General features: G+C 40.5%; 1 protein-coding gene across 1 annotated transcript in view; it reads right to left on the bottom strand.

Annotated features, from left to right (window-relative positions):
• LOC142095492 (uncharacterized) overlaps window positions 1-14,279 on the bottom strand; it is a 69,094-nt gene extending 54,815 nt beyond the window's left edge. The window contains exons 1-2 of the mRNA XM_075178436.1: window positions 13,703-14,279; window positions 4,654-5,465 (exon numbers count right to left, since the gene is read on the bottom strand). Of these exons, the coding sequence (XP_075034537.1) occupies window positions 4,654-5,465; window positions 13,703-14,149 (1,259 nt within the window). The 5' untranslated portion in view covers window positions 14,150-14,279. The remainder of the gene's footprint in view (window positions 1-4,653; window positions 5,466-13,702) is intronic.
• Window positions 14,280-15,118: the final 839 nt, after the last annotated feature.

Below are 15,118 nucleotides of genomic sequence, written 5' to 3'. Positions count from 1 at the left end.
ACCCATGTCAGTTGCTACAGTGCAAGCAGAATCAGAAGATGGAACGACCACAGCCTGTGACAGCAACAACTGAGCAAGTTCAGCCACTGTATTGGAGAGAGACAGAACCCAGGCATGTGTTTCCGTATGTAAAGCAGCAGCTGCTGTATTACACGGTATGCTCTTTGAAAGCCGGCAGACTGCGCACGGTGCCTCCGCGCCTGACCGACCTGATGGTAACTTAACGTGACAGACAGCCCAGGTGAAACTCAACATTGATGTAACACCAGCTTTACCGCGCATGGCTTTTCCCCTTCTGACATGTTAACAGATGGGACAAAACACAAACAAAACAGTGTAATAAGCAGTGTAACAAAACACAATTTAAATAACAAGCAGCCCACAATACTGAACAGAAAGTGAGCCTGCAATACAGCCAATAAAAGCCCCACAGAGTAAAAATAAACTTTTGAAAATAACAATCCCCAAACCTTTCTATCAGGACTCAGGACAGAAAAGGGGAGCTATAAAATGGCTGTTTATTCTGGTGTCTGCACACATAATTTTGAGAGACTACCATGGAGGAAGAGTAATAGATTCCCCCAGGGCCCAGCACTGAATTGGTAACATTCAACAACCCAGTGCCTAGCAGGGCTTCACTATCTTAGTGACCCTTGCCTGACCCTGTCTCCTGAGCTAAAAATAGAATCTTTTTTTTTTTTATAGAATGACTGCTCCTAGTAAGAAGCAGCCTGCTCAGGGACAAAGTGCGATTTTCTATCCCTCTCACTTAGCATTGTGCTGGGAGAGGGTTCACTTACCTTCTGCCACCCCTCCTCATGCAGTGTCTGCAGTCTATCTGACTGTCAGATCAGGAGGACGGACACAGCCTGCGTCGACTGTGCCCGGATCCTAGGAGGCTATGAAAACATTGGGAGAGGGAGGCTGGCAACAGAGGCATCTTCCTGAAGCCTGAACCTATGGAAGCATTCCAAATCATCTGTATTGTTTTCACTGTATCACTGAGTGTATATAAGCAGGGGCTCTGGGACCAGCATGTAGTTTCTTTGACCACAGACTTCAGGATTGAAAGACTGTAAGCTGGAACCAGCAGGGTGCAGAGTATGTATCAGCTGTACTTATTTAATTGTTATTTTTTTGCTTTTGCTAATAAATCACTTTCTGAGTTGGAACTACACAAATCGCATAGACAATGATTATTGGTAAACGATAAAATAACTTTAATACCCTTTGTCAGCTGTTCCATCATCTTATTACTCCTGATTAAATAATCATAATAAAAACACAGTCAACTTGGTTGGTAATTACAGATTTTATTACCTTATTTGTGTAGGGACTAAATAACTGTATGTCATATCCATATATGCACTGAACTGTTTTGACATTATCATATAAAAAATAAAAAGTATATATACATATATACAAAAAAATGAGGTTAAACCAAAAACACATTCCATTAGTCACTGTAAACTACAATAAACAGTATATGAGGTATTATAAAACATAGGCCAGCAATGTACTTTAACTTGCACATCAATAACGACAACTGAAAGTCTAGAAATATACTAATACTTTAAGGTGTGTGGGCATCTTTATACTACAGCAGATCAATTCATGGCGCTCAGTGATGTTCCTGGGGGGTGGAGTACTTGATTCCGATGACAAGAAAGCCGACTAGATTTTATCCAAACACGAAAATGTCGATTAGTATAATCACGACATGTACAAAATACACACTTAAAAACTGACAGCCAACATCCGTGCTATAAACCCCAACAGCAGAAAATGCCGTCTCTTAAAAGGGCGACACTCATATTGCCGACATTAAGGGGGCAATGAGAGGAACCATTGCCTGGATCATGTAAAACCCTTAGTAAAAACCCTAACTGCTTTTTATATGACATTTCTTTTTAATGTAACGGTTTGACATGATCCAGCCGCCGGGTCCTCTCATTGCCACCTTAATGCCGGCAGTGTTGTTGTGTTAATTAACGTCAATCACACTGCCGGCATTTTCTGCTGTCGGGATTATAGCACGGATGTCGGCTGTCTGTTGTGTGTATTTTGTACATATCGCGATTATACTGATTGCCATTTTCCTGTCTGTATAAATCTTGTCGGCTTTGTAGTCATAAGAACAATGACTACCACCGGTTACTGGTTCATACAGTATTCATAGGCTGTATTCTCACTACTGTGAGATATAGGTGTATCTGAGTGACGTAACCCAAACTGAGTGTGATTGTGATACTAACTCTTAAGACGCTCACTGATTTTGTGCTTTTAGTAAAGTTAGATGTGTCCTCTTGGTAATACATGTCTTTGTTTTGGTGCATCTTGTACCTTTCTTTATCTGTACACTGCCAAAGAGTTTCCACTCAGGACAGGTCTCTGGAAGGACCACATAGGTCCAACCCCTCCTTAATCAAATATGCCCTCATATAAAGCAAATATGGGACCCGCCTTAAAACACTGCCTGTTGCCTGAATAAGGAGAGTCTGAAGCATCGGTTTCCTGTGTTCCATATCTTAACACCAAATAATTTGTTCAATATGTAAATGAAAAGAGATGTCAATTAAATAAATGTACTTAACTTTCTGAATCAATACAATAAGAGAAGGTGAGATAGGTACTTCCAATCTAGAAGGTACATGACATTCAGCTGCTGTAAGGAGATGAGGAATGTGTTTACCGGTAATGTTTGTATCAGGAAAAATCAAATCAGACAATTGCTGGTTCCACTGGAGGTAATTTGCCAACAGGGAAAAAATGAAGCCCCACAGAGATTTAACATACTTGCCAACTTGTAATACCTCCCCCACTGCATCTCAGGTGGCAAGTGTGGGAGGGGGCATAGTGATGCAATAATATCACAGTGGCCTTGCCCACTGCTACCTAATACAGATATTCATGGCAGTGTGGGATGAGGCCTGATGACACAACTCATGGCATTAAGCCCTAACTCCACTGCAGTCGGAAAGGGTCTTTGCTGTTTTAGAAGTCTGGGAGGACTCCTCGGACATTCGGAGAGAGTAGGCAAGTATGGGATTTAATCATACACAGATACACGCTTTTGGGAACTATAAGAAGGGAGAGCTCTTTTGTGAGCAATGACGTAAATTTGCATTAATGAAATTGTGAAAATTATGCCTCAAATCCTGCTTATTTTATAACCACTGTACACTAAAAAGTCAACCTTTAATTGTTTCTTCAAAAATACTGCTCATTCAGGCTTCATTTATGTCTTAAACTAAGAGTCAGGCGACATCAGCACTTTATCACTACATTTTATATTTGTGTGTTTGAATGTTTTTATATCACGCTTATTTAGGCCCCTATAAATGAGTTTTATGTACAAACTGCGCCTGGAATCTGCAAAAGGTGTCACATTTAAAAATATAGACTTGACATTCACCACCTCTAAGCAAATTTCTAGTCCCTTTGCAGAGGGGGAAAAGGCTTCGCATCCACCCACTAAAAATCTCTCCCGAAAAAACAATATGTTAATTTCAAATGCAGGTAAACACATGGAGCATGAGTGCACCTAGAACACATTCAGCAAGGAATATACATATCCAAGTTAAAAGTGCACTGTAGACCCACATCAATGCAGCTTCATAAGTGATCCAGTAAGATACTAACAGATTACAGAAATAACTAAATGAATTTAGAGAGTATGACCAAATATAATGCAGCAATGTACCAAAAGCCATATTATCCAATCCAGTGCTAACAATATATATTACTTAGGGTCCTATTGTAGCAACCATGTGGTCTGTTATAACTGTGGCGAGAGATGCCAATATTTAACATGAAGGAAGCTGCAAAAAGTTCCACACATGAGCAATATCTTCCAGTCTTACATTGATGACATGCATTCCTCGTATGACCATAGAACATGTCAACATACTGTGTTACTAGAGCTTTAAGTTTAAATAATCGAAATTGCACCGCACCAAGCTAGCCATTTATACTCCTTTTAAATTTTCTAATAAAGGAATGATTTTTTTTTCCTCATGGTTTTCAATGGAGGGTGCACTCACACACTCTGTAAAGGTCAGTACTATTTCCAGGAGAGAGAGAAAGGAGTGTGTATAGGAGTGGAGGCACTCAAATGGCCAAAATCCTTTAAAAAATTTAAACTTTATTGATTAATGTATAGACTATAGTAACATTGGGAAATAATTCCATTAAAGAACTAAGAGCGAAATGATAACAGATTAACTAGTTTATTCCAGCCTGAAATAAACTAGTTAAGATGTTATCATTTCGACCAGCAGTGCAGCTGGGTAGTTTCTTCTACCTTCTTAACAGTTTGACACATTTATGATATATACACTTCACACTCTATTTTAACATTTCGCTATTAGTTCTTTAATGGAATTATTTCCCAATGTTACTATATTATATACATTAATCAATAAAGTTATAAATTATAAAAACTTTTGGCCATTTGAGTGACTCCACTCCTATACACACTTCTTTCTCTCTCTCCTGGAAATAGAATAGAGCTTTAAGTTGCCCACCATGTATGTATAATTATGTAAGTATTGCTTTCCTTTTTTTAATTTGTATGAATTTTCTTATGTGTAACAAGATTTGATTTTTGTGCAACACATTTCCCACATTCACAACATGAAAATTGCTTCTCACCTGTGTGAATTCTGATGTTTAAGAAGATTGGATTTATCTGTAAAACATTTCCCACATTCAGAACATGAAAATGGCTTCTCACCTGTGTAAATTCTCTGATGTTTAAGAAGATTGGATTTATCTGTAAAACATTTCCCACATTCAGAACATGAAAATGGCTTCTCACCTGTGTGAATTCTCTGATGTTTAAGAAGATTGGATTTATCTGTAAAACATTTCCCACATTCAGAACATGGAAATGGCTTCTCACCTGTGTGAGTTCTTTGATGTTTAAGAAGATCTGATTTTTGTATAAAACTTTTTCCACATTCAGAGCATGTAAATGGCTTCTCACCTATGTGAAATTTCTGATGTTGAACAAGATGTGATTGCTGTGCAAAACATTTCCCACACTCGGAACATAGAAATGGCTTCTCACCTGTGTGAGTTCTTTGATGTTTAAGAAGATCTGATTTTTGTATGAAATTTTTTCCACATTCAGAGCATGGAAATGACTTCTCACCTATGTGAATTTTCTGATGTCTAACAAGGACCGACTGATGCATAAAACATTTACCACATTCAAAACAGGGAAAGAGTCTATCCCCTGTATGAGCTGTACTATTTCTAACAATATCCGAGTTATCAGGAGAATATATCACATGATCAGAGGGGTCAGATAATATATCTGCACTGTGAAGTATTGGATGTATATTTAGGGCAATAGGGTTTTCTTCTGGAGAGTCTTGTGGGAAGTTGTTAATTTCTATTTCTGGGTATAAAATGTCACATCCCTCCGTGATATCCCTGCTTCTGTGCCTACCTGCTGGAAATAAATGTGTGGAAACAGACATATTATTTTAAATTGAGAAGCATACTATAACGGCCCAACATTTTCATAGTATGAATGATTTCAAGTTGTTCAGTTGATTAATTTCAGATTGCAAACTATGAACACTTTATTACAATTATATATGCATATAGCAAATATGAATTATTAGTTGAACAGATAAAAGACTGGCTTAAAATATAACATAAGCCCATTACCAAGCACTTTACATAGCCCCTGCCACAGGTACACACAATTTACACAGCTACATTGGAGAACACCAGGAAAAAGACACGTGGCTAGTAATGTTTCCCAAGCATACACATTGCCCATCCCGCAGCGTAGCCAGAAGCCTCTTTAGCCAGTAACATTGTCCATTTACCCACGTAAATAGTTTTTCCTGCACAGGATAACTATGTTATCCTCTCCCCACGTTTAATAATATTATATTTCCCACATCATCATATAAGGGGAGGTGCCACCAAACATTCCCACATCATCATATAAGGGGAGGTGCCACCAAACATTCCCACATCATCATATAAGGGGAGGCGCCACCAAACATTCCCACATCATCATATAAGGGGAGGCGCCACCAAACATTCCCACATCATCATATAAGGGGAGGCGCCACCAAACATTCCCACATCATCATATAAGGGGAGGCGCCACCAAACAAAACCCAGTCAAACGACTTAAAATATACTCAAACAGAAAAAGGAGAAAGGGACTTTTGTTTTGGAGATGGAGCTCCAATAGCGATCACGTGATCGCGGCTCTAGCGCATGCGCCGCTTCGGTTGCCAGGCAACCCAGACGCTTCCCGGCGATCAGCTGAGACTGATCGCCGGAACTTCCTCCATAGGGCTTCCTGACTGCCCCTATTTAAACTATTAGGGTGCTAGAGTATTGGTTCTAACCAGCTCCAGCATTTAATTTATATTTCCTGTTCCTGACCTCCTGTGTATAGACTCCTTGGCTTGTTTGACCTCTCTTCCAGATTTCCCTTGTACTTCGTTGCCCGCACTGGTATTGACCTTTAGACCGTCCCTGACTACTCTTGCCTGCTCTCCGTGGTACCTCGCTTCCTTGGTTTCGACTCGGCCTGTCTGACTACCCTCCATTCGCTGCACTGGTGACTTCCTGGGAGAACTGCGACCTGCACATCGCACGCAGCAAAGCCCAAACCTCCTTGCGGGGGTCCCTGGTGAACACCGGTGGTGTGTTAGACTCCGCACCTCTCAGGTTAGTAGCGCTAATACCAGTCAGTGATATTCTCTGTGTAAAAGTGTGACAATGCGTCTGCGGAGACAGGCGAAAAACCTGGCTAGCCAGATTCTGATCGGATTTGTTCCATTGCGACAGGAGTTCCAATTGAAACTGTCGTGCATGGAACTGAGCAAACTGCATCGCTTCGAATCACGATACCATCTTGCCCAGAAGTCTCATTGCAAAATGAATGGAAGGTCTCCTTGCCACCAACAGGGATTTCACCATCCTCTGCAAGGCTAGGATCTTGTCCTGAGGAAAGAACAACCGTCTCAGACGGGTATCGAATAAGAGACCCAGAAACACCATCCGCTGGGATAGGATCAACTTGGATTTTTTGAAGTTGATAATCCAACCGTGCGACTCCAGGGTCTGGATTACTACCTGAATATGCACCAACAGAAGCTTCTCTGAAAAATCTGCCTTTAAAAGTAGATCATCCAGGTAAGGGATGATTGTAATTCCCTTGGCCCTTAGCAGAGCAGCCATAACCGCCATGATCTTGGTGAAGATACGTGGAGCTGTGGCGAGACCGAACGGGAGAGCCTGAAATTGGAAGTGCTCTGACCGAACTGCAAACCTCAACAGGGACTGATGACCCTTCCAAATAGGCACATGGAGATATGCATCCTTGATGTCTAGAGCCACCATAAATTCTCCCTGTTCCATGCCGAGAATGACCGAGCGTAAAGACTCCATCTTGAAGCTGGGCACACTGACCTGTGTATTGAAATACTTTAGATTGAGAATCGTTCTAAAGGAGCCGTCTGGTTTTGTCACAAGAAAAAGATTGTAATAAAACCCCAAACCTCTTTGAGAATAGGGAACCGGAATAATCACTCCAGATGAAAGAAGGGATTGAATCGCTTCTGTTAAAGCCAATCGTTTCCTCGGACAAGACAGAAGCCCTGTGGTGAAGAATCGTCTGTGAGGAAGACCGAGCAGATCGATCTTGTAACCCTGGTTCACCACTCCCCGAATCCAGACATCGATAGTGGACTGACACCATTGATCCCTGAACCGCAGAAGACGGGCTCCTACCACTGACAGTGGAGGAGCAAAAAAACCTGTTATGCAGACTGTTTGTCTGCAGGCTTTGCAGCTGGACGTCGCCCAGACCAGGCCTATCGTCCCCGCTGCAAACCACCTCCAGGGGCGGATGACTGGCCTGTAGAAGATTGGCCTGAGGAATATTAACCCCAAAACCTTCCTGAGGACTGAAAGGACTGAAATTTGGATAATCTTTGTTTGGGAGCATTAACTGGGAGAAAAATGCCCTTTCCGCCTGTAGCTTGACTGATAATGGAGTCAAGCTGAGGTCCAAATAAAAGACCCCCAGAAAACAGTATGGTCTCAAGAACCTTTTCAGACTCCCCATCAGCCTTCCAGGACTTAAGGCAGAGAATACGACAAGCCGAAACTGCAGAGGCAGATATACGTGCACCAATCAGTCCCGCGTATGTAGCTGCCTCTCGTAAATAATCTATCGCCGTCTGAATTTGCTCCACTAATGGAAGCAGTTCAGAGGAAGGCCTGCCTGCCAACAAACCCTGAAAACGGTGTTTTGACCAGCGTTCTACTGCTTTGTGAACCCACACAGATGCCAAAGCAGGCCTGAAAGAGGCACATGCTGCCACGAAAATGAATTTAAGGACGGCCTTAACCCAATGGTCTGTACCATCCTTAAGAGTGGCAATGTTAGGAAAAGGAATAGTAGTTAACTTGGCTAACATTGTAACTGCAGCATCCACGCGTGGAAGCGTCTACCATTTAGCAAAAACTTTAGTAGGAAAAGGATAAACCGACTGCAGTCACCGAAATACTTGGAACTTGCTATCTGGGGAACTCCAAGGCTCTGAAAACAAATCTTCCAATAAGGAAGATGCCAGGAAAAAGAATCTTTTTTTTTTTCCCTTCTCCGTGTAAAAAGAGGAGCTTGTGCAACATGAGGAACCTCTTACTTAGGAAAGTGAAGTACCTGACACACAGCTTGTATTAATTCCTCCACACTCTGGCGAACCGAATGAATCTCCTCCACAACCGAAGGAGCATCCATGTCAGAATTCACCGCTAAATTACCTTTATTCTGGGAACTACAGTCAAAATCTGGCTTATTTTCCTGAAGTTGTGGCGCCGTCCTCCTACGCTTATGTGAGGAAGACGGTGCCACAGATTGTAACATCTTCTCTAAGAGGAAGAAACCTAAACTATACCCTGTACAGAGGATGCAATTCCCTGTACCCAAGCAGGCTGTACAGACTCTGCCAGGGAGAAACAGTCAAACCTTGACTTAGCAAACTAGAACCCATGTCAGTTGCTACAGTGCAAGCAGAATCAGAAGATGGAGCGACCACAGCCTGTGACAGCAACAACTGAGCAAGTTCAACCACTGTATTGGAGAAGGACCGAACCCAGGCATGTGTTGCCATAAGTAAAGCAGCAGCTTCTGTATTACACGGTATGCTCTCTGAGGACCAGCAGGCTGCGCACAGAGCCTGCGCGCCTGACTGACCTGATGGTAGCTTTACGTGACCGACAGCCCAGGTGAAACTCAACATTGATGTAACACCAGCTTTACCGCGCATGGCTTTTCCCCTTCTGACATGTTAACAGATGGGACAAAACACAAACAAAACAGTGTAATAAACAGTGTAACAAAACACAATTTAAATAACAAGCAGCCCACAATACTGAACAGAAAGTGAGCCTGCAATACAGCCAATAAAAGCCCCACAGAGTAAAAATAAACTTTTGAAAATAACAATCCCCAAACCTTTCTATCAGGACTCAGGACAGAAAAGGGGAGCTATAAAATGGCTGTTTATTCTGGTGTCTGCACACATAATTTTGAGAGACTACCATGGAGGAAGAGTAATTGATTCCCCCAGGGCCCAGCACTGAATTGGTAATATTCAACAACCCAGTGCCTAGCAGGGCTTCACTATCTTAGTGACCCTTGCCTGACCCTGTCTCCTGAGCTAAAAATAGAATTTTTTTTTTTTTTATAGAATGACTGCTCCTAGTAAGAAGCAGCCTGCTCAGGGACAAAGTACGATTTTCTATCCCTCTCACACAGCATTGTGCTGGGAGAGGGTTCACTTACCTTCTGCCACCCCTCCTCATGCAGTGTCTGCAGTCTATCTGACTGTCAGATCAGGAGGACGGACACAGCCTGCGTCGACTGTGCCGGATCCTAGGAGGGTATGAAAACATTGGGAGAGGGAGGCTGGCAACAGAGGCATCTTCCTGAAGCCTGAACCTATGGAAGCATGCCAAATCATCTGTATTGTTTTCACTGTATCACTGAGTGTATATAAGCAGGGGCTCTGGGACCAGCATGTAGTTTCTTTGACCACAGACTTCAGGATTGAAAGACTGTAAGCTGGAACCAGCAGGGTGCAGAGTATGTATCGGCTGTACTTATTTAATTGTTATTCTTTTGCTTTTGCTAATAAATCGCTTTGTGAGTTGGAACTACACAAATCGCATAGACAATGATTATTGGTAAACGATAAAATAACTTTAATACCCTTTGTCAGCTGTTCCATTATCTTATTACTCCTGATTAAATAATCATAATAAAAACACAGTCAACTTGGTTGGTAATTACAGATTTTATTACCTTATTTGTGAAGTGACTAAATAACTGTATGTCATATCCATATAAGCACTGAACTGTTTTGACATTACCATATAAAGAATAAAAAGTATATATACATACACACAAAAAAATGAGGTTAAATCAAAAACACATTCCATTAGTCACTGTAAACTACAATAAACAGTATATGAGGTATTATAAAATATAGGCCAGCAATGTACTTTAACTTGCACAGCAATAACGACAACTGAAAGTCTAGAAATATACTAATACTTTAAGGTGTGTGGGCATCTTTATACTACAGCAGATCAATTCATGGCGCTCAGTGATGTTCCTGGGGGGTGGAGTACTTGATTCCGATGACAAGAAAGCCGACTAGATTTTATCCAAACACGAAAATGTCGATTAGTATAATCACGACATGTACAAAATACACACTTAAAAACTGACAGCCAACATCCGTGCTATAAACCCCAACAGCAGAAAATGCCGTCTCTTAAAAGGGCGACACTCATATTGCCGACATTAAGGGGGCAATGAGAGGAACCATTGCCTGGATCATGTAAAACCCTTAGTAAAAACCCTAACTGCTTTTTATATGATATTTCTTTTTAATGTAACGGTTTGACATGATCCAGCCGCCGGGTCCTCTCATTGCCACCTTAATGCCGGCAGTGTCGCCGTTTTAATTAACGTCAATCACACTGCCGGCATTTTCTGCTGTCGGGGATTATAGCACGGATGTCGGCTGTCTGTTGTGTGTATTTTGTACATATCGCGATTATACTGATTGCCATTTTCCCGTCTGTATAAATCTTGTCGGCTTTGTAGTCATAAGAACAATGACTACCACCGGTTACTGGTTCATACAGTATTCATAGGCTGTATTCTCACTACTGTGAGATATAGGTGTATCTGAGTGACGTAACCCAAACTGAGTGTGATTGTGATACTAACTCTTAAGACGCTCACTGATTTTGTGCTTTTAGTAAAGTTAGATGTGTCCTCTTGGTAATACATGATGTCTTTGTTTTGGTGCATCTTGTACCTTTCTTTATCTGTACACTGCCAAAGAGTTTCCACTCAGGACAGGTCTCTGGAAGGACCACATAGGTCCAACCCCTCCTTAATCAAATATGCCCTCATATAAAGCAAATATGGGACCCGCCTTAAAACACTGCCTGTTGCCTGAATAAGGAGAGTCTGAAGCATCGGTTTCCTGTGTTCCATATCTTAACACCAAATAATTTGTTCAATATGTAAATGAAAAGAGATGTCAATTAAATAAATGTACTTAACTTTCTGAATCAATACAATAAGAGAAGGTGAGATAGGTACTTCCAATCTAGAAGGTACATGACATTCAGCTGCTGTAAGGAGATGAGGAATGTGTTTACCGGTAATGTTTGTATCAGGAAAAATCAAATCAGACAATTGCTGGTTCCACTGGAGGTAATTTGCCAACAGTGAAAAAATGAAGCCCCACAGAGATTTAACATACTTGCCAACTTGTAATACATCCCCCACTGTATCTCAGGTGGCAAGTGTGGGAGGGGGCATAGTGATGCAATAATATCACAGTGGCCTTGCCCACTGCTACCTAATACAGATATTCATGGCAGTGTGGGATGAGGCCTGATGACACAACTCATGGCATTAAGCCCTAACTCCACTGCAGTCGAAAAGGGTCTTTGCTGTTTTAGAAGTCTGGGAGGACTCCTCGGACATTCGGAGAGAGTAGGCAAGTATGGGATTTAATCATACACAGATACACGCTTTTGGGAACTATAAGAAGGGAGAGCTCTTTTGTGAGCAATGACGTAAATTTGCATTAATGAAATTGTGAAAATTATGCCTCAAATCCTGCTTATTTTATGACCACTGTACACTAAAAAGTCAACCTTTAATTGTTTCTTCAAAAATACAGCTCATTCAGACTTCATTTATGTCTTAAACTAAGAGTCAGGGGACATCAGCACTTTATCACTACATTTTATATTTGTGTGTTTGAATGTTTTTATATCACGCTTATTTAGGCCCCTATAAATGAGTTTTATGTACAAACTGCGCCTGGAATCTGCAAAAGGTGTCACATTTAAAAATATAGACTTGACATTCACCACCTCTAAGCAAATTTCTAGTCCCTTTGCAGAGGGGGAAAAGGCTTCGCATCCACCCACTAAAAATCTCTCCCGAAAAAACAATATGTTAATTTCAAATGCAGGTAAACACATGGAGCATGAGTGCACCTAGAACACATTCAGCAAGGAATATACATATCCAAGTTAAAAGTGCACTGTAGACCCACATCAATGCAGCTTCATAAGTGATCCAGTAAGATACTAACAGATTACAGAAATAACTAAATGAATTTAGAGAGTATGACCAAATATAATGCAGCAATGTACCAAAAGCCACATTATCCAATCCAGTGCTAACAATATATATTACTTAGGGTCCTATTGTAGCAACCATGTGGTCTGTTATAACTGTGGCGAGAGATGCCAATATTTAACATGAAGGAAGCTGCAAAAAGTTCCACACATGAGCAATATCTTCCAGTCTTACATTGATGACATGCATTCCTCGTATGACCATAGAACATGTCAACATACTGTGTTACTAGAGCTTTAAGTTTAAATAATCGAAATTGCACCGCACCAAGCTAGCCATTTATACTCCTTTTAAATTTTCTAATAAAGGAATGATTTTTTTTTCCTCATGGTTTTCAATGGAGGGTGCACTCACACACTCTGTAAAGGTCAGTACTATTTCCAGGAGAGAGAGAAAGAAGTGTGTATAGGAGTGGAGGCACTCAAATGGCCAAAATCCTTTAAAAAATTTAAACTTTATTGATTAATGTATAGACTATAGTAACATTGGGAAATAATTCCATTAAAGAACTAAGAGCGAAATGATAACATATTAACTAGTTTATTCCAGCCTGAAATAAACTAGTTAAGATGTTATCATTTCGACCAGCAGTGCAGCTGGGTAGTTTCTTCTACCTTCTTAACAGTTTGACACATTTATGATATATACACTTCACACTCTATTTTAACATTTCGCTATTAGTTCTTTAATGGAATTATTTCCCAATGTTACTATATTATATACATTAATCAATAAAGTTATAAATTATAAAAACTTTTGGCCATTTGAGTGACTCCACTCCTATACACACTTCTTTCTCTCTCTCCTGGAAATAGAATAGAGCTTTAAGTTGCCCACCATGTATGTATAATTATGTAAGTATTGCTTTCCTTTTTTTAATTTGTATGAATTTTCTTATGTGTAACAAGATTTGATTTTTGTGCAACACATTTCCCACATTCACAACATGAAAATTGCTTCTCACCTGTGTGAATTCTGATGTTTAAGAAGATTGGATTTATCTGTAAAACATTTCCCACATTCAGAACATGAAAATGGCTTCTCACCTGTGTGAATTCTCTGATGTTTAAGAAGATTGGATTTATCTGTAAAACATTTCCCACATTCAGAACATGAAAATGGCTTCTCACCTGTGTGAATTCTCTGATGTTTAAGAAGATTGGATTTATCTGTAAAACATTTCCCACATTCAGAACATGGAAATGGCTTCTCACCTGTGTGAGTTCTTTGATGTTTAAGAAGATCTGATTTTTGTATAAAACTTTTTCCACATTCAGAGCATGTAAATGGCTTCTCACCTATGTGAAATTTCTGATGTTGAACAAGATGTGATTGCTGTGCAAAACATTTCCCACACTCAGAGCATGGAAATGGTTTGTCAACTGTGTGAGTTTTCTGATGTCTAACAAGGACCGACTGATGCATAAAACATTTACCACATTCAAAACAGGGAAAGAGTCTATCCCCTGTATGAGCTGTACTATTTCTAACAATATCCGAGTTATCAGGAGAATATATCACATGATCAGAGGGGTCAGATAATATATCTGCACTGTGAAGTATTGGATGTATATTTAGGGCAATAGGGTTTTCTTCTGGAGAGTCTTGTGGGAAGTTGTTAATTTCTATTTCTGGGTATAAAATGTCACATCCCTCCGTGATATCCCTGCTTCTGTGCCTACCTGCTGGAAATAAATGTGTGGAAACAGACATATTATTTTAAATTGAGAAGCATACTATAACGGCCCAACATTTTCATAGTATGAATGATTTCAAGTTGTTCAGTTGATTAATTTCAGATTGCAAACTATGAACACTTTATTACAATTATATATGCATATAGCAAATATGAATTATTAGTTGAACAGATAAAAGACTGGCTTAAAATATAACATAAGCCCATTACCAAGCACTTTACATAGCCCCTGCCACAGGTACACGCAATTTACACAGCTACATTGGAGAACACCAGGAAAAAGACACGTGGCTAGTAATGTTTCCCAAGCATACACATTGCCCATCCCGCAGCGTAGCCAGAAGCCTCTTTAGCCAGTAACATTGTCCATTTACCCACGTAAATAGTTTTTCCTGCACAGGATAACTATGTTATCCTCTCCCCACGTTTAATAATATTATATTTCCCACATCATCATATAAGGGGAGGTGCCACCAAACATTCCCACATCATCATATAAGGGGAGGTGCCACCAAACATTCCCACATCATCATATAAGGGGAGGCGCCACCAAACATTCCCACATCATCATATAAGGGGAGGCGCCACCAAACATTCCCACATCATCATATAAGGGGAGGCGCCACCAAACATTCCCACATCATCATATAAGGGGAGGCGCCACCAAACAAAACCCAGTCAAACGACTTAAAATATAC

This window comes from Mixophyes fleayi, chromosome 6, assembly GCF_038048845.1.
Source record: "Mixophyes fleayi isolate aMixFle1 chromosome 6, aMixFle1.hap1, whole genome shotgun sequence".
In the NCBI taxonomy this organism is placed as follows: domain Eukaryota; kingdom Metazoa; phylum Chordata; class Amphibia; order Anura; family Limnodynastidae; genus Mixophyes; species Mixophyes fleayi.
This window is presented reverse-complemented; position numbering and strand designations above follow the sequence as displayed.